Genomic DNA, 26,640 nt, shown 5'->3' on the forward strand with positions numbered 1-26,640 from the left:
CGAAACTTTTAATTGACATTCTAATCACTTCAACCGCAGCCACGTCATTTGACAGGTGCATTGTGGGAAGTGGAGTTCAGCCGGGGCCGCGGGGGCGGGGCCTCGCCGCCGGACTCCTGCTCAGACCGTGCGGAGACGCTCCGACGGGCGGCGGCGCTTGGGGGGCGAGAGTAACGCCGCCGGTATCACCGAGTTTGTCTTTTCTCCCCCCGACGCCACCACACGCGGACGTGAGCAAACGGCAAAGCGGCCGGTGCTGGGAGGAGCCCGCCCGGGGAACGTTCCGTGCGCGGCGGCGGCGGCGGACGAACAAGCGGAGGGAAGTGGCGCCGCGCTGCCTTCGAGTCGAGTGGGAAACACGGAGCGAGCGGCTCCTCCGGTGAGCTCCGGATTTGTTGTTTTTGACGTTAACGGTTTTTTTTGCCGTCAATCAAAGAGCAGGGGACTTGAAAACGACACAAATAAGTGAAGTGGTCGTTGTTTTCGTCACTTTGTTAATCGACAGATGTGGCATAAGTACAATGAATTGACACGTTCCCTCAGTCTCAGCAGAAGGCCTGGGCGCGACGTGTCCGCGGGTCCTTAGAAGGACTTCAGACGTCATCTCGGTTTGACAAACACTCCGCTTTTGGAAGTGACGTCATAACCTTCGCCTTGAAGCGGGAGCTCTCGATGCAAACGCCAACGTTTCCTCTCCCCTGACATCGCTGTCTGACCTCACTGCTCTAATAAGCGCGCACAGCCGTCCCTGTTTCTTGGCAGCGCTGACCCCTGACCCGTCGGCACCGACCTCCAGGGGTGATTCGTCGAAACAATAAAACATAAGAAGGAAGAATCTTCACTTCCCTTCGGTGTGTGCTCTTCATTTGCTTTTCATTTGCCCTTCATTTGCTTTTCATTTGCTCTTCATTTGCTCTTTATGAGGCCGCCTGCGGACACCCGACTTGGAAGTTGACGTCGATGCTCATATTTCCCATTTCCCCTCGCAGGACGTGAACGCAGCACGACGCCCACCCTGAGCTGAAAGCCAAAACTTTCAACTCGGTCTCGAGTTGAAAGTTGAGCTGCAGCCGGACTGAGCCACAATTGCAGGGCCCCGGGGCCCGCCACACCGCCAGGCGGCCGCATGGGAGTCCGCTGCTGGGCGATCTGAAGGAGGGGAAAAAAACAAAACAAGAAAGGGTAAAAACAAACTTTAATTCAAAGACTTTTCATAAAGAGAGAAAAAGAAAAAAGGCAAATCCTCCAGGATGATGAAGCTTTGCCTGCGGGGGGCCGCCCGCGGCTCCCCGGCCGCCGCTGCCCCGGGGCCCCGGCGGCCCGCGCCCTCCCGGGGGTTGGGGACGCGCAGCAAAGAGCCGTGGGAGCCGCTGCACTCCCCGCAGAGAGCCAGGGAGTTCATCTACCGCCTGCAGCCCCAGGAGAGGAGCTGCCTGCTGGGGGAGCTGCAGAGCTTCCAGTCGGTGGCCGTGGCTCAAGGTGAGAGGCCCGTGTGTGTGTGTGTGTGTGTGTGTGTGTGTGTGTGTGTGTGTGTGTGTGTGTGTGTGTGTGTGTGTGTGTGTGTGTGTGTGTGTGTGTGTGTCCTGGGGTTTTGTGGTGTCATGGAAAATGACGAGATTGATTCAAGATTCAAGAGGTTTATTCGTCACATACATGTACATACTTTCATACATATATGCAGTGAAATGTAATTGATCGAATGAGGGCATGGATGACAAAACATAAAAAAAACATAGAAGAATAATAATAATGTCAGGGCTGGACAAAATGCACCAAATCAAACATGGCTATACATAATGTTGGTGCTTGTCGTGTGTGTGTGTGTGTGTACAGGGTGGGTGTGTGTTTTTTCAGGGCGTGGTTTCTGCCTTGACTCATCCTTCAACTATTTTCACGTCTCTGACAAAAGCATTCAGTCAAGAGGTTCAAAGAAATGCGAGAAATGCTTCACGTTGTGTGTATGAATGAGGGCGTGAATGAGCGGGTGAGTGAGCGTGTGAATTGATTGGGCTGTGAATGAAGGGATGAACGCGTGAGTGAATAAACGGGGAACTGAATGAGTGAAAGGATTGGTGGATGAACGAATAATTGAATTGATAAAGGAGTGAGTATAATGTGGCAGGTGAGCTGATGGTCAGACTGAAGATCTTCAGAGGCTTAAAAATAAAATCAACTTGTTGTGTTAGTGTTTTAACCTTCTCTTTATTTAGAAGAATAATCTATGTTATGTCTTAATTTAAATAATAATAATAAATATAACGATAATAATAAATAACGCTGCAGGCAGCTATGCACAGAGTCCAGGTTTGTCCCATTGGTCACAAATTAAAGTTTTCCGAGCTTGTGTGAAACGCAGCATCACTTCCTATTGAGCCAAATTACAATTTTCCCAGTTCCCCTGGAACGCAGCGTGGGCTCCCTCTCGACCGCAGCACGCCTTGCCCCCCCCCGTGTGAAGGCCCCCCCAGAACCACATGCTGCGTCTATAAGGAATTGGATGATGTCACAAAGCCCCGCCCCGCCCCGCCACCCCAGCCTGCTTCCGCGGCGCCGGCGCTCTGCTACGACCGGTCGATTGGTTTGGTCAATGGTCGAACGGTTTTTCACTAATTGCCGCTCCAGTTGTAAATTTAACGTGGGTCGAGCTTGGACCACAAAATGTCTGAGCTGCCCCAAATCTAACGTTGCCTCGTTCATGTCCGTGGGTTTGGGGGTTGCGAGGCGCCAGACACTTTGGCCGGAAAAATGCGAATGAGAAAAACAATAATCACAGTGAAGATGATGATTATAATAGTAATAATAATAGTAATCAACATAATAATATAAATAATAATAATAGTAATAGCAATCATAATAATAATAGTAATAATAATAGTAATCATCATAATAATAGAAATAATAATAGTAATATTAATCATAATAATAATAGTAATAGTAATCATAAAAATAATAGTAAAAATAATAATAATAGTAATAGTAATCATAATAATAATATAAATAATAATATAATAATAGTAATCATAATAATAGTAATCATAATAATAATAATAGTAGTAATAATAACAGTAATAGTAATCATAATAATAATAGTAATCATAATAATAATAGTAATAGTAATCATAATAGTAATAATAGTAATAATAATATAATAGTTATCATAATAATAATAGTAATAGTAATCATAATAATAATAGAAATAATAATATAATAATAGTAATCATAATAATAGTAATAATAATAGTAATCATAATAATAATAATAATAATAATAATAGTAGTAGTAGAAATAATAATATTAATAATTATAATAATAGTAATAATAAATATATCTGCAGGCAGCAATACACAGGGTTCAGTTTAGTCGTGTTAGATATGTATTACAGTTCTCCGGTTTCCGTGCAACGCAGCACAAGTTACAATTTTTCTATGTTCCCGAGCACTCAGAGGAACCGTAGATTTATATCCCGTTGGTTCATGACGTGACATTTCACTGCATATATGTATGACCGTATGTATATGTATGTGACAAATAATCTCTTGAACTTGAACTTGAACTTGACAAAGTGACTTTGTTCTCAACGTATTTAGGATACGTCAATGTTCTTCACTTTCCAATGAATTTGTAGCGGCTCATCAACATTTCCTGCTGCAGCCGCCGAGAACACGAATGAAACGTTGACCCCGACCATGTCTTTTAAGTTCTGCGATCGTCGCGTTTAGGGAACTTTTAACCCGAGAAATGCCGAGAAGATGAAGAAGAAAAAAAAGGCGTCAGAACATTTCAGTTGTGTTACATTTACATTTAGTCATTTGGCAGACGCTTTTATCCAAAGCGACTTACAAGGGAGAATAACATTCAGCTACATTGCGACAGAGATTAGTGTAACAACAACATTGGTGTAACAATAAATACTGCAAGGTGGTGCAAAGTAATTGTAGATTAGGACAGGAGGTACTCACTGAAGAGCTGGGTCTTCAGGTGCTTCTTAAAGACAGAGAGGGAGGTCCCCGCTCTGGTCATTTTTGGCAGCTCGTTCCACCAACGTGGAACTACAAATGAGAATAGCCTGGATTGCCGTGGCTGTATGGCCGGCAGAGCCAGGCGACGCTCATTTGACGAGCGCAGCATCCGGGGGGCAACATGTGCTCTTACAAGAGCATTTAAGTAGGCGGGAGCATTCCCAACAATCACTCTGTAGGCCAGCATAAGAGACTTGAACTTGATGCGGGCGGCTACAGGTAACCAGTGGAGCTCGATGAGCAGCGGAGTGACATGTGCCCTCTTTGGCTGGTTGAACACCAGTCGCGCCGCCGCATTCTGTATCATCTGAAGTGGCTTCACCGCACAGGCCGGCAAGCCTGTTAAGAGGGCATTGCAGTAGTCGAGACGGGACATCACCAAGGTTTGTACCAGCAGTTGAGTGGCATATTGGGTCAGGTACGGCCTGACTTTTCGGATGTTGAGTAGTGCGAAGCGGGAGGACCGGGAGACTGCGGCAACATGGTCCGAGAATGTCAGTTGGTCATCAATAATGACACCAAGATTCCTTGCAGCCTTGGTAGGAACAAGAGATAGAGAGTCGATTTTAATATCAATGTTGTGATAAATACCTTGTTTGGCCGGGAAGACCAGCAGTTCCGTTTTCGCCAGATTTAGTTGAAGATGATAATCCTTCATCCATGTGGATATGTCAGCGAGACAATCCGAGATCCGCGTCGAGATAGTAGGGTTGTCTGGCGGGAAGGACAGATAGAGTTGAGTATCATCCGCATAGCAGTGATATGAAAAGCCATGTGAGCGGATGATCGGGCCCAGTGAGGTGGTGTATATGGCAAAGAGGAGGGGTCCTAGCACCGAGCCTTGGGGCACCCCTGTGGTGAGGTTGTGAGGCACAGACAGCTGGCCTTGCCATGTCACACTGAACGAGCGCCCAGTAAGCTAAGATTCGAACCAGGAAAGTGCACTGCCCGTTATGCCCATGCTTGAGAGTATGGACAGGAGTATGCAATGATTGACAGTGTCAAAAGCAGCTGATAAGTCTAGCAGAATGAGGACCGAGGATTTGGCAGCAGCTCTAGCAGTTTTTAAGGCCTCTGTCACAGACAACAGGGCTGTTTCAGTGGAGTGACCACTTTTGAAGCCAGATTGAAGTGTATCAAGAAGGTTGTTTCTTGACAGGTACTCTGTAACCTGTCTAGAGACCGCCCTCTCTAAGGTTTTGGAAAGGAATGGGAGGAGAGAGACCGGCCGATAGTTTCCTACTTGATTGGGATCGAGTGAGGGTTTTTTGAGCAGTGGTGCGACCCGAGCCGCTTTGAAAGCGGAAGGGAAAGTGCCGGAAGTTAGGGAAGAATTAATCACATGTGTGATTGCCGGGGTGATAGTCGGTGATATGGCTTGAAGGAGGTTGGATGGGATCGGATCTAGCGGACAGGTAGTGGGACGGCTACATGTTAGTAGTTTAGATACCTCACTTTCAGCGAGGGGGGTGAAACCAGGGAACGATGAGCCTAGGGCTGGAGAAGACAGGTTGTGAGTAAGTTGTTTAGTGAATTGGCTGCTGATGGCTGCCACTTTGTTAGTAAAAAAGGAGGCAAGGCAGTCGGCAGTGAGGTTAGTAGCTGGGGGAGGTGGTGGAGGGTAAAGCAGAGACTTGAAGGTGGCGAATAACTTACGTGTGTCTGTGGCACCGTTGATCCTATCGTTGAAGAAGGCCTTCTTGGCAGCAGTGATGCTGGAGGAGAAGGAGGACAGCAGTGTCTGGTAGCTAGCAAGATCCTCAGTTGTTTTGGATTTGTGCCATTTCCTCTCGGCTGCTCTGAGGTCGGTGCGCGTTGTCCGGAGGGTGTCACTCAGCCAAGGGTGCGACGGGGTTGATGGAGCAGGTCTGGTGGATTGTGGACACAGGCTATCCAGACATGAGCTCAAGGTGGAGCAGAGGAAGTCAGTGGCATCATTAACCTGCAGAGAGGAGAAAGTGCCGTGGGGTGGAGGAGAAGAGGAGAGCACAGAGGAGAAGTGGGTGGGAGACAGGTTGCGGAGATTGCTGCGGATAGTAACCATGGGTGGGGAGGTGGGGGGTTGTTTTGGTAGCTGGACATTGAAGTGGATGAAGAAGTGGTCAGAGAGATGAAGAGGAGTGACCCATAGGTTGTCGGTGGTACAGCTCCGAGCAAGAATGAGATCAAGCTCTTTGCCAGCCTTGTGAGTCGGTGGAGTCGGGATCTGTCTTAGGTCGAACGAGCGAACCAAAGACAGGAAGTCAGCCGAGCTCGCACTGTCCAAGTGGATGTTCATGTCTCCGAGGACGAGCATGGGACACTCGTGCTCAGGGATTGATGACAGCAGGGTGTCAAGCTCATGTAGGAAGTCACCTAGTTGTCCTGGTGGACGGTAGATGACGACCACATAGGCTTTCACCGGAGCAGTCACCAAGACGGCGTGATATTCAAAGGAGGCAAAGTTGTTTAAAGGCTGCAGTGGATTAAATTTCCATGTGTTGGAAATTAGCAGGCCAGTCCCACCACCACGGCCAGATGGTCTGGATGTGTGGGAGAATGAGTAGTTAGTGGAGAGTGCAGCCGGGGTTGCGCTATCTTCCGGTTTAATCCAAGTCTCAGTGAGAGCAAGGAGCTCTAAGGAGAGTTGGTTGGCATGACCAGAAATGAAGTCTGCCTTGTTAACTGCAGATCGACAATTCCACAAGCCAACAGAGAAGGAGGTCTTTGCAGAAGATGTTTGCTGCAGGGACCTGAGGTTACCCGGATTGCATCGGCGTATGGTATAACGACGCTTTCTGGGTGACCTTGAAGTTGTAGGGATGCGGTAGTAGCACATTTTGTATGGAGTGAGAGAAAGAAGGCAGATTTGCCTTGTTCGGTGTCCTTGCTTCGGTTGACGTGCAGAGGTAGACGTGCGTCTTCACACGAGAGCGACTACAAATGGGCCAACGCTTGAAGCTAACGCTTCAAGGGCAGGACCATAAATAGGTGATAGAATACAGCTGCTCGTGTGATTAGGGTTGCACCTGGCTAAGAGCACGCCCACATAAGAGAGGACTTACCTGAATAGGGGGTGTGTCTGGAACACAAGCTTGTTGGCAGATCAGCAAATAGCAGTGAAATGTACAGAGTCAATCCAGTAGTCCAAGTTGCAATATTACAATACGAGCAGTGATACACTACACAGCAACCTCAGCACTAGAGCTCGACTCAGAGTTAGTTTGTAGTGCAGGGTATTTATCCCTGTCCAGCGGAAGGAGGACACGCCCAGAAAGTTAGACAAAGGGTTTACTGATTAGAGGGAGTTGCTTGGCTCACACCCTTGCTGATGGCTGAGCAGTTAGCAGCAGATATGCCGGTACTACCCTGAAACCAGCTAGGACAAAGTAAGTGCCAAATAAGACTGAACCAGCAGTAATAACAAGAAAAACAACAGCAAGGGACAACAACAAACGACAACAATAAAACAGATTTAGTCAGTAATGCACTTCTATTGTGTGTTAGTTCCGAATGGGTGGTGGTGTCATCGTACGGGACAATGCTGGGTTTGTCGGGCCGCCGCCTTCATCTTGTGTCATGTGACGTTTTGATAACTTGCAAAATCGCGTGCGTTTGCATATCGAGAGAGGAGATGACAAGTCGAAGCACGTAGCTGCTGCGTTGAGCCGCTGTCCAAAACATCCGGGCAAAATGATCAAGCAAATATCACGGTGTTTGTGAAGATCACACCACAATTAACAAGTGCGTATTATTAAAATGCCGACCTTAAGTCGCGTCAAAAAGGGAGGTCTGCTACGAGGTTGTGGAGTAAACAGTGTTTAAAAGCGTTTTGTCATGTGGAGACGGTCCTCAGGAAGCTCCTTTTTTTTTTTTTTTTTTCTTTTTTTTCCCCCCCCTCCATAGAGCCGGCTTGACATTTGCTATATACCCGTTGCTCATTGTGTTTTTGTGCCGGGCCACGCGCGGCGACACACATCGTCATGGTAACCGGCGCGTCCAGGTTGGCTGGAGGGCCGCTGACATTACGGTCGTGTTCATTCGTGAGTTGGAATGTGTGCGCGTTTTGGCACGTGGTCGTCGCCGCCGTCCTGACTTCCGCCACAGTCAAGGAGTACTTCATTGTACTTTTTCTGTTCATAATCTGTAATTGTAGCGTCCGGCTGAACAGATGACTTGTCTGTAGTGTCATGAGGACCACCTTTATGGAACTTTGAACATTCGTTTGGCGTTAGATTAGTTATGGAAGAACGTGAGTTGCTGAGTTGAGCCATAGGAAACTGTTCATACAGGAAGTTTCTCCAAAACAACTGTTTATTTTTTTACTTTAAAGCAAATCTTTTCATTGTTATGACTCACCTCGCTGTGTGTAAGTACACATGCAGTCTCAGTCACGTGGGGTGTGCTGTGCGTCAACTATGACACGTCTAAGGTTTTACGTATTTACAAAGGTTTAGGAATGTAGTCGAACTTACGCTATTACTTCATGACTTCTTTCCTTGGATTACATTTTCAATCCTTCCTGGATCTTGAACTCATCACTCAGCCGCACAGTGGAGTGGACCCGACCCCCACGTGGTCACCAGTTTTTGTGGACTCGTGTTTTTTCCACAAGTCCGGCAAAAGTAACGGAGACCAAGTAAAAGTACAAATCCAGCAGACCCACAGACGTGGACCAGGCCAGGAAGTACACAAACAGACACGCCTCGTTTGGAGCCTCTAAAACCGCTGCAGAGCGACGGTGCCCAAGTACATTCTGAGAAGCTGCACATTCATAGTAACCAGGACAACGACGTCACAAAGCCTCTTGTTCTAACGAGGACGATGGCGTCACAAAGCCTCTTGTTCTGAATCTCATCTGGTTCCATTTGCTGCTGCTGTGGGTCCAAGTGTTTTGTTTTTTTTTGGTTTTTTTCCCCACTAATATCTGCTCCATAGGTGGATCGATTTGGATCAAACTTGAACCACGGGATGTTTGTGACGTCCCTGTTCAAACGGCACCACGGCCTTGTTCCAAGCTGCTGTGGTTCTCTCCACTCCCTGTCTTACCTCTCTTTCTCTCTCGCTCACTCTTCACTCCCTGTCTTACCCCAATCTCTCTCCACTCCCTGTCTTACCACTCTCTCTTTCTCTGTCTCTCTCTCTGTCTCTCTCGCTCTTTCACTCCCTGTCTTACCTCTATCTCCACTCCCTGTCTTACCTCTCTCTCTGTCTCTCTCTCGCTCTCTCTCCACTCCCTGTCTTATCTCTCTCTCTCTCCACTCCCTGTCTTACCACTCTCTCTTTCTCTGTCTCTCTCGCTCTCTCTTTACTCCCTGTCTTACCTTTATCTCCACTCCCTGTCTTACCTCTCTCTGTCTCTCTCTCGCTCTCTCTTCACTCCCTGTCTTACCTCTCTCTCTCTCTCCACTCCCTGTCTTTCCACTCTCTCTTTCTCTGTCTCTCTCTGTCTCTCTCGCTCTCTCTTCACTCCCTGTCTTACCTCTATCTCCACTCCCTGTCTTACCTCTCTCTCTGTCTCTCTCTCGCTCTCTCTTCACTCCCTGTCTTATCTCTCTCTCTCTCCACTCCCTGTCTTACCACTCTCTCTTTCTCTCTCTCTCTCTCTCTCTCTCTCTCGCTCTCTCCACTCCCTGTCTAATCTCTCTCTCTCTCTCTCTCTCCCTCCCCCCCCCACCTTTCCCTCTGGACCAGGTTCAAACGCTGCTGTGGTTTTGTATATTATGGTCTGTCGCTGCTCTGTCCTTGAACACCTGATAGGCCCGCTCTGTTACAATAAGATGGTGATGATGAGGATGGTTATAATCTTTACACGCAGAGTGTGTATGGCGTCTCCCGGCGGATTCAATTAAAACCGACACCGAGCGACAACCTGCCGCTCTGGCTCCGAATTAAAGAAACCACACAGAGGATTTATCCTGAGAGCAGGAGGGAAAAACTGAAATACAACTATAAATAACTGTAGTGTAGCTGGATAGAGCTCCTTTAGCTGAAATATAGCTTTATATTACTGTAATGTAGCTGGATATGACTGAAATGTACAGCAGCTGGACACAACCAAAGTATGGCTGAATGACTGTAAAGTATGTGAATGTCACTGGTGTACACGACCCGGGTGACTCGTAAAGAGCCCACTCTCCAAACAACTTCCACGACGCGGAACTCGTCAGCAGATTTTCAGAATACGCCTGGGGTGGCATGTCATGCATATGCACGCAGGCAATCTGGGTACAGGTAAAATGGGTACAATGCCGCATTTGGGCTGAGTCGACAAGCGCCGATGTAATTTCCAGGACCTGGCTTTCCAAGTGTGTACCGGATGAAGAGGTGGCGTTCGACGGCCTCCATGTTGACCCTTCTGACCGGCGCAGGAAAAGCGGGGGCGTGGCCATCGATGTTAGACCCAGTCTCGCTGCACGGGTCACGCTCTGATCTGCTATGAAGCAGTTTGAAATCTTAGCTCTTTTGATTCGTCTGGTGGAAAGTATTTAGCTGTTGTTGGTGGCTATACCCCCCCACCCCCCCGCTACCATTGACTACTCCCTTTCATGCAGCTCTTCTCTCTGTTACATTTGAAGGAAATCATCCTGGGAGGTGGTTTTAATTGGGATTGGCTTTCACCAGTCCCTGGTGATTTTAAAGCTCAATGTTTGCCTTTTAACCCAGCACAAGTCAGTGAAAGCCCCGCCCGTCTTAACCCCCAGATGTGGAGACAAATCACCTCTTATCCATCTTTTAATTACCAATATGCCGCAAAAATATTCTGCGACAGGCGTCTTTGCCAATGATCTCAGCGATCACTGTGTGGTTGGTGCTATTCGGGACACCAAAATCCTCCGTACTTAGCCCCGTGTTGTTCAGAAATTAAAACTTAAGCAGTGTGGAGGTTTTGCCTACCACACACCACCCAGGTGGTGTTTTCAGGGACCTCCAGCACAGAGACACAGACGATGGGGTTTCAGACACAGTTTATTGTAGAGAGTAGGAGCGATGGAATCAGCCCAGGAGCAGATGGACATGTGTCATGACAAGGGCTCTTCTCCTGAGTGAGTGTGGGGATGGGGGTTTTAGCTGTTGCTCGTTAGACCAACCAATGAGTAACAGGTATGCAAACACGCTGAACCTGGGTCCCCAATTACCTAGACCCAGGACCGGTGTGGCACCACCAGCACTTAATGCAGCAAGCCTTCCTTCATGATTAATTACATTTTAAATGGGACTGTATTTTACTGGGATTATTCCAGTACGAGAAAAAAATGGCGAGACCGAGTCTGCAAAGACGAGAAACTGAAACACGTCCAGTCTAAACGGAGACAGGTCGTTATATTCTTAAATTTTATTATTTTTCTTCTTAAAATGCCACTCAGACCCCAGACGTGTCTTTTACAGTTATGGGTGCGGGGCTGAGCCGAAGGGAGCGAGCGGACAGGGAGAGGTAGAACGGGTGGAGGACGTTCCTTCTCCAGAGGCAGAGAGTGTAGACAGATTGAAAATGATCACACTGATTTAGTAACATCGGGTTAAGGGTTATTGTGTCCGGGGACGGGGGCTCTGTCAGCGGAGGGAACAGGGTCCGTCCAGCAGGGGCGGGGAGAAGGGGAGTGAAACGCTGGTCTAAAAACCGATTCTGTCGCCTAGTCTCGCGCTAGCATTAAGTAATGTATCCCAAACAGTCATCATGTGGGAACAGACTCCATACAGAACTTATCCGTAAAGGAGGCCGCTGTGGGAATGACTACCTACTGTACTGCTGGATTACCAGATACTTTTTATCCAGCAATGTTGCCGATTCCATGTGGGCTTTATTTTAGTAAAGGTCATTGAGAGGCTGGTGACCAGACTGGTAGAGCAGGTTATCTAGTAATCAGAAGTGTCCTTGAGCAAGCCACTAAACCCCCCAACTGCTCCCTGGGCGCCGCCCAGGTATGCTCCTAGATACATCAGTTACTAGGATTGTACTCTGTGCAATGACAATTAATGAATCTAATATAATAAGCAATACATAAGCAAAACAATGTTTTATCTCCTCACCAGTATGGTTTTAGGAAGCAACACAGTACAGCTACTGTTGCCATGAAAGTAGTGAATGATATTGTAGAAGCCTTGGACGCCAACAACTGCTGTCCTGCCCTTTCTATTGATTTGTCCCGGGCGTTTGATACTGTTTATCAGAGAATATTAGATATGAGCCTGTCAGAACAAGCTGTTGGTTGGTTCTCAAACGACCTCTTGAACCATTAACTATGTGTGCAGTTCAGTGGTCTTTTCTCCAGCTTTCTTAATGTCGCCCAAGGTGTGCCACAAGGTTCAGTTTTAGGACCCACCATTTTCGCTATTTACCCACATCACTGGGTAAATGATGTTGGTCAAAATATGAATGAATCTGTACATCTTTATTCCGATGATACTGTTGTTTATTGTTGTGCAGGCACTGTTACCCTGGCATTTGAACATCTGCAGTCTGCATTTGACACTATTCAGTCGCACTTGTTCCACCTTAAATAAGATAAGATAAAGATATTTCATTAATCCCCAAAGGGAAATGCAGACAAAACCAAGGCCAATCTTTTACTACTAGATGTTCTTCCCTGCATTATGTCTGTACAAGGTACTCCTATTCAGACTGTGACTACTACAAATATATAGACATCACAATTGATGAAAGCGTATGTGGGTGTGTGTACATCAATCAAGCTTCCATGCCAAAAAAAAAAACTGGCCCACACTAGTGTTTTTCGGATCTTATCAGAGGTTGACAATGAGAGACCCCACACATTACTATATATCATGATCAATTCAAAACTTTTGTTCCTATCGTGGGTGGAGTGCAACAATTTGGCCCAAATGTTACAACACACACACACCACTGCAGTGCCCACATAGCCTCGCCTCCTCTCACTTATTCACTGTCTCCACTGTCTCATTCATTTGTTATGGTGTAATCTCATTAAAGATGGCAAGTGCAGAGCCTCCAACCCGGGTTTTGGAAGAAAGCAGCAGGAGTGCTGTTTGGAAATACTTCACATTTGAGGTAAAACTTAACGCGGCTGTACCATGCATTCATTCCCGGTTTCCTGTCTTTTTATTTTGTCTATTTATTTTTCTGTGTTTCCTTACTTGTATGATACAACATTTTTAAACACAACATGGTTCCTTTTAGTTTCGGTTCAATAAGAGAAAGGAGCGCACAGCGGAGTGCGGATCATGGGCCCCAGATGCATTCCGATCATGGAAATCCTCTACCTTGATGGCCATTGATGGTTTAAAAAACAAACAAAAAAATCACAGCACATAAAAAGGGACTATGGACATCAGGGGGCAGGTTCTTGGGCACCCTCATCATTTTTTTATTTGAGTTCAAGTTCAAGAGATTATTTGTCACATACATATACATACGGTCATACATATATTACATTACATTTCATTTAGCAGACACTTTTATCCAAAGCGACTTACAATTGTTCAAACACCGACGGACGCAGCCATCAGGAGCAATGAGGGGTTAAGTGTCTTGCTCAAGGACACTACAGCATGCTAGCAGGAGGAGCCTGGGATCCAACCAGCAACCTTTAGATTACTAGATGACCAGCTCTACCTCCTGAGCTCCTGTCCCGCCGTATATGCAGTGAAAGTAAGGGAACTGCAGAGGTAATGCAGACATTAACATCAGTCTTAAATTAATGTTAATTTTCTGTCTCATTTGTTATTTCTTATTAAATAGTTGTATTTTATCAGATGGAAATAAAACTTCCAAAATTAAAAATATCGGCCATATCAGCCTCTAATTACCGTCTTCGGCCACTGGAAAAACACATGTCAGTCAACCACTAGCGCTGCCATTTTGCACTAACCCGTCACATGAGTCACTCCTCCATTATAGAAAAATTCACACTCACCTACTTGCCGCTTGCTTTGGCGTCACTGTCGCTCAGGCGCACAATCTCATTGGCTGTTGGAAGTTACCGTTGAGGCTTTGACGTGCACCTACCAAAAGATTTTGGAAAGACTCACCCAGATGAAATCAAATATTTTGATTGATTGAATCGTGACCTGGCCGATATGGATCGTATGGAGACCGATTTGAGTCTTGCACTTACACACATCAATGACAGCTCTGGCTCTACAGTACGACCACCCTGGAACACCCTGGAACACCCTGGTTAACCCTGGACTACCCTGGAACACCCTGGATCACCCTGGAACACCCTGGTTAACCCTGGTTAACCCTGGACTACCTTGGATCACCCTGGAACACCCTGGGTCACCCTGGCCTACACCGGACTCCATGTGAAATCGTGGCCAAATTGGCCTTGAAAATCCCATCATGTGGGCCCAGCTTAACAGATTCTATTCACCAACAACCAGAGTCCCAGTCATGGAAAGCCACACAAGATTTGACACGGTGTGATAACGCCAGATAGCCATAATAGAAAGAACAAAGTGACGGAGGCGTGAGCACGGACTGTACGCATCGCAGCGCAGTTGCAGGCAGAGGGGGCGGCGTTATTATCTTCTGTCTAACTGCTGCTTCGGGGCTGTTTATGACGTTGACCTTAGCCCTACTCTACTTATTTACCGACTGGAGAGAAGATCCGTTTGGAAAGAATGTCGCCTGCTGACATTCTTTTTACGGCGGCAGATGTCGACCAATAAAGCTCTGCCCAAATATGGACTTCCTGGTCCAGGGAGAGGTCCGTATGGTCCTCACAGTGTGCGTGCAATTGTTTTAATGTAAATATTTTAATCTGTACTATGAATTCCAAAACTATTTTACAGATGGCAAATGTTAAATGCGAACATTCCTCAAAATGTGTTTTCAGCGCAGGAGAGGAAAACATGAAAATTACACCTGCATCCAAATCCTACTAGTACGCTATGACAATTAGTGTTTTACATGTCCAAATAACCATAGTATGCATCAAATAGCGTGTGAAAAGCACCAGGATGACACACTACATCTCATGTAATATAGTATTCCAACCCTGCACACGACGCTGGCGACAATTCCAACAATGCATTGTGTGAGGGCGTGACCCCAAGTTCCACTGCGATGTCGTCGTGACAATGTGGTGAAAGGAAGTGGAGCGGCACCATGATGATGCTAAAGTACACCAGAAGGTACAGATACGGTACAGTTGGCTCACGGTTCGGTATGTATCGCGGTTTTGGCACCTTTGTGTTTAACATTTTTTGTTTGACATTAAGAATATCAAGGCAGCGGGAGGAGGATTTAAGATGTTGTGTTATGGCCTCCCAAGTTTTTATGGTTGATCGGATCAGGGTGTCATGGTATTTGAGTTGATTTGTAGTGGACAGCACATCTCCTGTGCCCGATATGGCGGCCCTGGCTGCGCTTTCTGAATTTTACTGGTGAAGGAGGCGAATTCATTGCAGGGTTTGTTAGCCTGTCGACATACAAGGCCTCTGCATAGTCGTCGTTTTTGGCGATGATGTCAAAGAAGAAGGAGCATCTTGCATTTCAAGATTTTAGAATTGAATTGATTTCCAAGCTTATTGACTAGGACTCAAGAGAGGGTAGGTGTGGAAGAGAAGTCCTGGATAAATATACCACGGGTGTTGTCAGTGATATACCGTTTTGTGATGACCTCTGTTTGAACATTTGTGTGCACGGAGGTAGTACTCCCAAAATGTGCAAGATGTTGCTCTCTCTGACCTTAGAATGTTCAGACCCCTGAAGATGATAAAGTCCAGGGCGTGGCCCTTGTTGTGTGAGGGCGTGGTCACAGGCCGAGTCAGTCCATAGTTATGAAGAACACGACACGGTTCTTTGGCCCCTTTGTCCCGGGGGTTGTCAACATGGATGTTAAAGTCAACAACAATAACATACACGGTCAAAGTCAATACACATCATAGACGGCAGTTTAGCAAGGTCATCACAAAAGCTTGCACAGTGTCCAGGTGGTCTGTAAATATTTGGGGACATCGCTCGAGAGGAGGAATTCAACCGAAGAGCCGCATATTCTTCCGGCGAAGCAAAATGTCCATAAGATATCTGCTTTCCTACGAGGGAGTCATTAAGCAGAACAGCAACTCCACCTCCTTTCTGACGCACTCCAGCTTCGCGCATAAAACCGAAGTTGGGCGGGGTCGACTCGACGAGGACAGCCGCGCTGTCGTCTTGGTCTCACCAAGTTTCAGGCAAAAAACATAAAATTGAGGTTGCGCTTGACAATAAAACCATCAATTAGAAAGGTTTTCCGCGGGGACCCCGGTGGATTCAATAGGAAGCGTGGACGTACTCCGCGCCCATGCGCCCGGTGGACTCGCACCGTGACACCGCGGTTCACGTGTGCGTATTTAACCGCAGGGGGCATACCGATAACATACCGTGTGCCGTTGCATCCCTAGTGGTACTATGTTGTCCACAAGTTCATATGCAGGACAGGTGATGATAGACTGGTGCACCTCTGGTGGTTGACAAACGGCACATTTTGACTTTCTCCACTGGAATACTAAAGAACGGTAGTACGGCTGTGTTCCACGTGATACGTATTTTGTATGCGGGACAGGTCATGACAGAATGACCTCCTCTCGTGGTTGAAAATGACATATTTTAAATGTAACTCTTTTTTACTCTGATACTAAAGTACTTCAGACGCTCTTAACCTGCAGTTGGTTCTGAAGCCCTGCGGCTGCTCCTGGGTTGCCATGGTGATGGCAAGGTTTGTCTCTCTCACTCTCCCGCTCTGCTTTGATGTGTTTTTTTATTTGATCGTCTTTCTGTCCAGCTTCCATACGAGCGCGTATCGCTTGCGCAGCTGATTTCACGTGTAGTGCCGCTGAGGACAGTTTTCCAGTTTTCCAGTCTTTCCAGGACCTTCTCATCGGGGCAGATTAACGGACTAGAACCAGTCACCAGCTCGACTGGGGTGACTGTTTCTGAATGACATCATATGAATAATAAATACAAATAAGAATAATAAAATAAATAATTCTTATAAATTATAAAATAATGGAAATGTGTGAAAGTAATTCCAATAAAATAATAAAATAAAAAATATCTACAATCAATGGTAAATATACTGAATTGCAGGTTTTCCCCAGTGTGAACTTAAATGTTATGTCCTTGTCCTGGGTGGGATATATTTCTATTTGGATGGATGGATATTCATTTATTTTCCTCAGGCTTGGTGACCACCGTTGGCTTCCCCCTGACTCTTTGGACGATTTCTTAATGGATTCCAAAGTTCAAAATGTTCCTTCCTGCGCAGGGAGCGCCGTCGTGGCGTCTCCACCGCCTCCCTCCCGCCGCGTCTACGTCTGGACGTCTCTCTCCCGAGACGCCGCCTCTGTTCTCCGCCGCTGAAATCCCAGGAAGAACCCCCCCCCCGTTGTGACCGAGGGGATCTCGTCCTTTCGACTGGAGCGTCCCGGCTGCGGAGGGCGAATCTGTTTTTAGCTCCGGAGCTGTAAGAAGAGCAGCTCCTGCCGTGACTAGTAGACCGGAAAAGAAAATAAAATAAAAATTGAATGGCTCAGCGTTTAAATGCACTTCATTTGAAGGGGCGTTTAAAACGTGCAAGCTGGGCTTCTTAATGTTCGGCGGACACAGGTCGTAAGAGACAAGAAACAGGTCGTAAGAGACTAGAAATGGGAATAAAGAGACTAAAAACAGGATGTTGTGTCGCTTCCTACTGGCAATCTGTAGCAACGTTACGCTCTGGGTGTGCTGTGGCGAAAGTAGTTTTAAATAATACTTTAATTCTGTGCCGCGCTTTAATACTTGAATAATAATAGAGACGTGTGGGGCCAGAATGTGAGTTCCCTGTTTGATGTCTGAATGGTTTGCCCCATTGGCCTGCATGTCACCCCAGTGAGGGGCTGCAGCAGAGTGGTACCTTCCTCCACAGTCAAGTGCAGCAGACTGTTCCAGTCTGTGATGGAAACATTGGAGCCGTTGTACCCAGTGTGTGTTGCGTTGCTAAGGTGAGGCCTGGACAGCGTGTAGCATCCGGGCACCTGAGACGTCCAGCTCCGTGTGGCGTCGGCGGCGGTGGAGGCAGGGTTTCATTCCTCCCCCCGTGTCTGAGGAGCCTCTGAGCCTTCCTTGAGCGTTCAGAGCAGAGGCGTGGAGGTGCTCCACCTGCTGGTCAGAGTGAGACTAACCACGTCACCTGGACCTGACTCAATGCCTTCCCTCGCGTCGCAGCCTGGAATGACATGACATTATTTTTTTGCCCAATTTGAGTGCTGAGATAGAAATCTTAATTAAAGTGTGTGTGTGTGTGTGTGTGTGTGTGTGTGTGTGTGTGTGTGTGTGTGTGTGTGTGTGTGTGTGTGTGTGTGTGTGTGTGTGTGTGTGTGTGTGTGTGTGTGATTTTCAATATATATACGTTTAAAGTTCTCCTTTTTAGACCAACAAATTCCGCCATGTGCACCTCCTCGCCTCTCCAGTACATTTATCTTGATTTGTTTGTTTTTCGTTGCTACAATGTAACTTGTTGATTTAATTAATGTTAATTAAAATAAGTACATAGGTTTGATATATATATTTTTTTATATTGTGTTTTTATATATATATATATGTATTTTGAAATGGTGTGATACAAATATTTCCAATACGTTTTGCTTCAATGTTTTTCCACACGTAGTAGTGTGAGAACTATGCCAAATACCGAATCATTTTTTGGGGCATAGATGAGGGCGTGGTCGCTTTATTTTCTCGTTTAAGGGGTCCTTGGATGATAAAGCTTGCAGGCCCCCAGCTCTAAAAGCACGCAGGGTCATAGAGTCGAAGAGGAAAAGGAAGAGAGACACTCACGGCATCGGCAGGTCAAGGTGTCGTCTAGATGGAAGATGGGGATTCAGCCATTTTGCCACAAGGGGAAGCTAATTGCAGGGATGAGAAGTGTCACGACTGATGTCGAACGCCCCTAAAAATGACACAATTTATTATTATTTATTTTTATTTTTTTTTTACCTCTGCTGTCAGTATGCTGGACATACAACAGGGTATTTGTACAAACATGTACATGGATAAACAAACATAGCAACAAACATGTACATGGAAAACACATAGAAACAAACCTGTACATGGAAAAACGTGAACATAGAAACAAACCTGTACATGGAAAAACATGAACAAAGAAACAAACAACATGTACATGGAAAAGAAAACTTAGCAACAAACATGTACATGGAAAAACATAAACATAGAAACAAACAACATGTATATGGAAGACAAACATAGCAACAAACAACATGTACATGGAAAAACAAACATAGCAACAAACATTTACATGGAAAAATACACAGAAACAAACATTTACATGGAAAAACAAACATAGCAACAAACATTTACATGGAAAAACACCTGGAAAAAAACATGTCCATGGAAAAACATGAACAAAGAAACAAACATGTACATGGAAAAACAACATAGGAACAAACATGTACATGGAAAAACAAACAGTAACAAACATGTTAATGGAAAAACAAAATTACAACCAAACAACATGTACATGGAAAAACATAAACATAGAAACAAACAACATGTACATGGAAAAACACAAACATGGAAACAAACAACAACATGTACATGGAAAAACACAAACAGAGAAACAAACAACAACATGTACATGGAAAAACACAAACAGAGAAACAAACAACAACATGTACATGGAAAAACACAAACATGGAAACAAACAACAACATGTACATGGAAAAACACAAACAGAGAAACAAACAACAACATGTACATGGAAAAACACAAACAGAGAAACAAACAACAACATGTACATGGAAAAACATGAACATTAAAACAAACATGCACATGGAGAAAACAAACATCAGGCGACAGGATGTATCGAAAAAACAGTCCGTGCACTTGCCCCATGGACCCCGCGGTGCCCTTCTTGTGTGGGATTAAAACGGTGTCATAAGCGTAACACACAATGCACAAATAAACGCAGCATGGTTTGTATCCGTCAATCTGTATCTGCGCCTTTTAATGTACAACACGTAGGTCATCGTCTGTACGTGCATTTCAGTCAAATTGTGATTCGCCAGCTATCTGTGGGTCCTTCTATCTGTGAAGTGGCACGGTGGTGCAGTGCATTGCACTGCTGCCTCACAGCAAGAAGGTCCTGGGTTTGATTCCCGCCTGGGGCGCTGTTGGCACCGTGCTCCGGTGGGTTATCTCCCAAACAGGAGCCTTTCTGTGTGGAGTTTGCATGTTCTCCCCGTGTTCACATGGGGTTTCCTCCACCTCACGTCAGTAAGGACCTCCACCAAAAACATGCACCATCATGGTCTGACCAGCGATGGACACTTATCATCAGGTCCCCGGGCGCGTCCACGTACGCTGCCCACTGCTCCTGCTGTGCCCCCAGAGGAAGCACAAGGTTCAATGCAGAGGAACCATTTCACCGGCACCATTAAAGCATGTGCATGTGTTGTAGTGTGGTGTGTTGCGTGACTAATAAAGACTGTTTCTGTTTCTTCTGGGACTCTTCTACCGCACGCGGCACAAAAAACATTCACCAGCGCCGGGTAGAGCCGGCACTGTCCAGCAGGTGGCGCCGACACGGCGCGCTTGCCTTTACGTTTATCTGCGCATCGTGTTTCAGGAGTTACAAACTTGGCATTTGTTTGTGAGGGCTTCTGAGACCGTTTACACCCCCTAGACGTGGCCTGAGGCTGAAGGGACTGGCCTTCAGCTGCCATAAGCCCAGCGCCCTCTGAAATAAGCCCCGCCTCTTCCGCGCACGGAACTTCCGACTCACGCCAACGGACGAGGTTCTTTTGGGTTTGTTTTTTTTTGTTTTGTTTTGTTTTGGAATATATATCACTGGGACGACATCGAAGGAGACACATTTAGAATAAACGTTGGATTTCACCAGATTCACAATCAATAAATCTATTTTTCGACCAGTGAATCTTGTGTAGTTTTTATATAGAGTTAGTTTTAAACTCTCATTCCTGGAAAATGGTCAGTGTCCATCTGATCAAACTACTTCCTGTTGTTGTGGAACAAACAAGCGCTCTCATTTCCTTTGACATATTACGGGATGCCAAGGCAGTTCCTCCGACGGCCGCCAGGGGCGGGGCCCGGCTGTCGGATGCGTGCCAGCACGACTTGATGAACTTGATGTGAGTGATGGACGTTCCGTCTCGATCGATTCCGCAGTTGATCCGTGATGTTTTGTCTGTTGTTGATCAGAAACGCAGGAGGCTCCAGCGCTGACGACCGCTCAGATCCGATACGGTGAGAGATCCATCATGGCCGATGCTCACACAGAGCCAACGTGGCCGACACTCACTGTATTGTGTCAAATAGTGGCCGAGACCTTTACTTACAGTACCTGAACTGTAACTGGGAGTACCAGGCCTTTATTGAAAGCAATCCCTCTGATTAATAAGTATATTTGATCATATTTGCGTATGAATCTTAAATAAAACTTCTGTTTGGGTGCCATTCCATGCAAACACATGTACGGTTTAAAAAAAAGCGCTTGTCGCTACCTAAAAGTCGCACTTGTGGTTGTAGCAGACGGGTTTCCCTTGAATGCAGCACTTCCTGCTTTGGAGACCCGAGAGCTCTCGGGGCAGGGCTATGCACTCGCATAGCGCCAACAGATCCAACATGGCCGACACTCGCATAGCTCCAACATGGCCGACGATAACATAGCTCCAACATTGCCGACACTCATGCAGATCAACACGGCCGACATTTTCATAAATTCAACATGGCTGGCACTCACCGATCCAACATAGCCGATGCTCAAACAGATCCAACATGGCCGAGGCTCACATGTTGCTGTTTATGTTTCCAGTGCTGCTGCATAACGCGCTCCCCTTCATTGGATTTGGTTTCCTTGACAACGCCATCATGATATCAACAGTAAGTTGCTCTTTCATTCAGCTTAATGTAGTTTAATCTCATTCTAAGCCCAAATGACAGAGCTTTGGAAACTGTTTACTTTTACTTAAAACTCCATTTTAGGCGAGTTTGACAGTTAGAATTAGAAAAGTAAAATTCAATCGAGGATCGAGTTTCTGATATTAGACGTTTTTAAAATTTGCTTTTCATTGTGGTTGGATGTAGTTACATTTGTACAATTTAATTGAGATCAGTGCAGGGGATTGTTGAATGTCAGCGAGAGAGACTTAAGTTAATTGACGTTTATCGTACTCAGGACGTCAATCAAAATTCCACCGCAGTCACGTGAGAAGCTCCGGACCCGTGTTGTAAACACCTTGTTTGTTTTTTTGGTCGCCTAGGGGACGCAGATTGAGATGTCTATTGGAGTCACGCTGGGGATCTCCACCATGGCCGGTGAGATGGACACGCATGGACGCCGGGGGGTGGGGGGGGTTCTGGTGTCGCGGTAGCTCGCACAAGGAAGCGAAGTAGTAACGATGAAGTCGTTGGAATAGAAATGGGGAAAAAAATCAAATGTTGGTACCCAACAAACCTTAAAACAACACCTGCACTTGAGAACGTAAGGTGACGCCTTGTGGGTTATCTTAAATTATAAGAATTGGCTGAAGACCGGCAACGCACAAAACAATACATGCAATGACTCAAAAATGTACAAAATGAATCTTGTCTCTTTCTTTATTTATTTTTTCGCTGGCGGTATTTTCACATTTGACAATAAACCAGAGAAACAAGCTTTCAAAGAAACGATGACCTTGACGTCACACATGCCTCTCCCCCCCACAGCGGCGGCCTGGGGGAACCTGGTGTCGGACTTGGCCGGTTTGGGGTGAGAAGCAGATGATTTGTTGTGGTCCTTCCTCCTGTGTTCTGTGCGGGGTTCGGGCGCGATGACGGCGTGGGGCCCGGGCGGCGGCCTGGTTTTAGCCGCTAGAACCTCCCGCTGTGGCGGCGACGAATGTGTGTGGAGCGTCTCCCACGCGGTTCGATACCGCACCCGTTTTCCCCGACGGGAACAGCTGACCTGACAGCGGAAAATGTTCAAAAAATAAATATGGGAATGCAGATATCGCCGTTGGATTGTGTATCGTGTTTCTAAATAAATAATTGATTTATAAATTGAAAACATAAATTGGCCTTTGTTGGCGAATCCGTCCACATGTGACGAGCCATAAAGTTCAATATGAGTTTGTCCAGTTTGTTGCACGTTAGAGGGAAACAACGCGGCTGACGGTGCCACGTCCAGGGCGTCGCCCTCTCCCCCCGTCTCACTGCGCGTACAAGGGAAACGTGCGTCTTTCACCACAATGTCCAGGAATTCCAAAGACGCGGTGGAGAAAGTGGGAGATGAAACTTTCCCAGGCGGGAAGGGTCTGAAGGGTCTGAAATCTGCTCCGCGGCAGCAGGAAACGGAGTAAATTAAATACATCCCGAGTTTATCTTTGCTTTGTTTGGACAAGAGGTGGCTTTGAGCGGAGCTGCCACGACGTGTGAAATTATCGACAACGATCAATGTGGAAAACATCGCGATACCATTTTTGGCCGTCGTGGGATTGCTTGGTTTGAGTTTTCTCCGACTTTCAGGACGACAGGAACAAGACTTTTTTACACTGTGTGTGTGTGTGTGTGTGTGTGTGTGTTAGCCTAGCGGGCTATGTGGAGTCTCTGGCCTCCAGGCTGGGGTTGCAGGTTCCAGCCCTGAGTCCCAAACAGGTGGACATGTGGCAGAGCAGAGTCAGCGCACACCTGGTGAGACATTTACAACAAACTACATCTGTCTTTGAAATGACTCCATTAAAACTATTTATTATACATGGTTGTATAGTTAAGTGATAGAGTTTGAATTAGTTAAATAGTAAAGTAGTTGTATAGTTTAGTGATATAGAGTTTGAATGGTTCATTGTTGTCTCCTCAGGGAAAGGCTCTGGGAGTGACGATCGGATGCATCCTTGGAATGTTCCCGCTGCTCTTCCTCAGCGACGACGAAGAAGAGAAGGAGGGGGCGGAGCCTAAGAAACAGCCTTAAACACAAGCACACACTCTAAATGTACACACACTACGTGTACACACACACACACACACACCAGGTGTACACACACACACACACACACACTACGTGCACACACACACAGAAACAGTCCATCATCAAACAACTGGAGAGAAACTGGTTCAGTCGTTCAATCTCAGCTGTTGTTTGAGGCCCCTCCCATGTTGAGGCCCCTCCCACTCCCTGGTTCCTTGTTATAAAGTCGACTGAAAGATGGAAACGACGCGGGAGGGAAACGGGAGGGAAAGGGGAGGGAAACGGGAGGGAAACGGGAGGGAAACAGATTTTCCCGACACTAAAGGAAACTTTTGTTTCGCAGCTTTTCCGCTTCCAGCCGTGGTTGAGCGAGAGCTGGTATTGAGGGGGAGAGAGAGGGAACACATTCATCTGACGTGTCCTGGAACCTTGAGAGGCGGGTCAGAGCTGTGGGGGCTGGGTTTTGTAGGTTCTGGCCGATATTAACTCAATTAAATATTACTACATATATATGTGTATATATATATATATATATCACGCATTTTTTTGTTTGTTTTTTTGGACAGTATATCAAATTGTGGACAATTTGACTGTATCAAAGTGTCGGAGCGTTCCCAGAGGCTGCTGGTGTGACGCCCCGTGTCTCCGGCCTCGTGTGCACGCGCTGAGCAGCTGACGTCGGTGGCATCAAGTGACCTCCTTTGTGCGTCTCTTTTGTTTTGATTCGGGCGTCGTCAACGTTGAGTCCTGCGAGAGGCATTTTTGGAGATTCCTCTTTAATTATAATGAAACAAATAGAAAAGGCTCCCGTTAAATTCACCCCTGATGGCCATTGTTTTCCCTGGAATGCAATTTTTTTCCCCCCGAAAAATGCAAATCATTAAAAGGTTTGTGATTTAAGATGTTTATTATTATAGTATAAACTGTTGTTTGTGGTCTGATTTTTATTCTCAATCATCTTCTTGGCGTTTTTGGGCCAAAGGTATCTGGAACACGGCAACCGTAGTGCACACCGACATGGCGGAGTCCTCGGTAGAGCCGGGACGCTTCCCACGCTCTTCGGGTTTGATCGACACCCATCTGGATTTGGAGCAGAAATTTGTTGTGAAAAACTGTTGCAAATTTACCGGATGCTGAGGAACGCGGACGCAACTTGATTAGTCTTGGGAGCCCTTTGTGACATCATCGCTCAAAGTCACATCGTTAAATTTTGAGTCCAAACTTAACGATGTGACTTTGAGCGATGATGTCCATGCAAACGCTGCGTTCAACGGACACTCTGAAAACTGTAACCCCTGCTGCCTTTCACCCAAAACCCCGAAAACTCTTAAGCGGTCACAGAAGGCGTTTGGGCGCCACGGAGAGCGGCGGGAACCTTTTGGAGGCACCGCCCCTTTCCTCCGTGTCCACACTGTAGGAAGCAGGAAGGATCGTAGCCGTTACAACAGCGTTCTTGAGGGACGTCCTTTGCCCCGGCCCCGGGGACGGGAACCACACCAGAGGATCATTCAGGGACCTCATCGCCTCCTGTCGACGATTTTCGGGGTTTTGTGAAACGCAGGGCGGGTTACGGTTTTCCGAGCTTCCTTTAAACACAGCGCCGGCTCAAGTCGTCGGGAGCGGCCGGGTGCAGGTGCGTTCCGGGAGGCGACGCCCGGCCTAGTATAACTTTGGACGATGATGCCACAAGGCGGCGGCGCCGCTGCCGAAACCCATCCCATCCCCTCAACGCTCGTCTACTTCCGGTGAAGAACTGGCGGCGGCTGTTCCACGAGTTTCTGCTCCAAATGTAGATTGACGTCGATCAAACTCGGAGCGAAAACGCGTCTGAAACGTCCCGGTTGCGATGAGACCTCCGCCGTGTCTCGGACACTTTCAGCCGGAAAAACACCAAGATTAAAAATAAGTATAAAAAAAAAAAGTCAGAGCAGCAGTAATATTAATAATAAGATCAACCGTGTTGGTGTGTTGTGCCCAAGCTTGTGTTCCAGATTGGGTTAGACTTCAAATATCTGAGAATTCTTCCCCTAAGGGCTGGACCCCTAATAATAATAATTAATAATATTGTAAAAATAATAATTAATAATAATAATTATAATTATAATAATAATTAATAATAGTTGTAATAATAATAATTATAATAATATTGATCATTGTAATAATATTAATAACTATAATAATAATTATAATAATATTATTAATAATAATAATAATAATAATTAATAATAATAAAACCTCCACCTCTCCCTCTCTCTCTCGCTCGCCCACGTCATGCGAGCAGGCCCAGGAGTGTGAGTGAAGTGGATCTGCTGCTTGAGTGGCTCAGAGAACCCAAAGTGAAATTTGCTTTTTTGATCAACGGTGTTGTCTTCGAGGGCTCCAGTGCGCCAGCAGCATGGGAGGTGAACAGGTCCGGGGCAATATTTTGTCTGTTGTTGTTTTCATTAAAAAAAAACATTTTGACGCCCCCCCCCCACCATGATCCGCTGGGAGCACCTGGACATATTTCTCGGGTTTTTCTCAATAAAAAGGTAAATTCTCAGTTGAGAACCGAGAAGAACATTTGGTGTGAACAACTTTAAGCCGTCTTTAAAGTTGGTCCCGTTATTTGATTGGAATGTATTTTCTGGCGTAATGACCGAAAGAAGCTGGAGGTGAAAGGTGGGAAGAGGTGGAAACTCCAGAGCAGGAAGTAAGAATCCTGCTTCCACCTCTGG

The 26,640-nt window shown here is 46.4% G+C and overlaps 1 protein-coding gene across 6 annotated transcripts; it reads left to right on the forward strand.

Annotated features, from left to right (window-relative positions):
• Nucleotides 1-104: 104 nt before the first annotated feature.
• Nucleotides 105-24,851, forward strand: tmem65 (transmembrane protein 65). Of its 6 annotated transcripts, XR_013844165.1 has the most exons (10): nucleotides 105-851; nucleotides 990-1,479; nucleotides 21,181-21,225; nucleotides 21,794-21,861; nucleotides 22,242-22,296; nucleotides 22,687-22,729; nucleotides 23,544-23,649; nucleotides 23,816-23,947; nucleotides 24,267-24,388; nucleotides 24,490-24,851. XR_013844165.1 is itself a non-coding variant. In XM_080000777.1 (9 exons), exons 2-8 carry the CDS (start codon nucleotides 1,251-1,253, stop codon nucleotides 23,924-23,926), a joined length of 657 nt encoding a protein of 218 aa, XP_079856903.1. In that variant the 5' UTR covers nucleotides 105-851; nucleotides 990-1,250; the 3' UTR covers nucleotides 23,927-23,947; nucleotides 24,267-24,851. The 6 variants fall into 6 exon arrangements, 4 of the variants coding, with proteins under 4 accessions (XP_079856903.1, XP_079856904.1, XP_079856901.1 ...); XR_013844164.1 differs by having other exon boundaries at nucleotides 23,816-24,388; XM_080000777.1 differs by having other exon boundaries at nucleotides 24,267-24,851.
• Nucleotides 24,852-26,640: the final 1,789 nt, after the last annotated feature.

The sequence above is a fragment of the Zeus faber genome, assembly GCF_960531495.2.
Source record: "Zeus faber genome assembly, chromosome: 1".
Taxonomy (NCBI): Eukaryota; Metazoa; Chordata; class Actinopteri; order Zeiformes; family Zeidae; genus Zeus; species Zeus faber.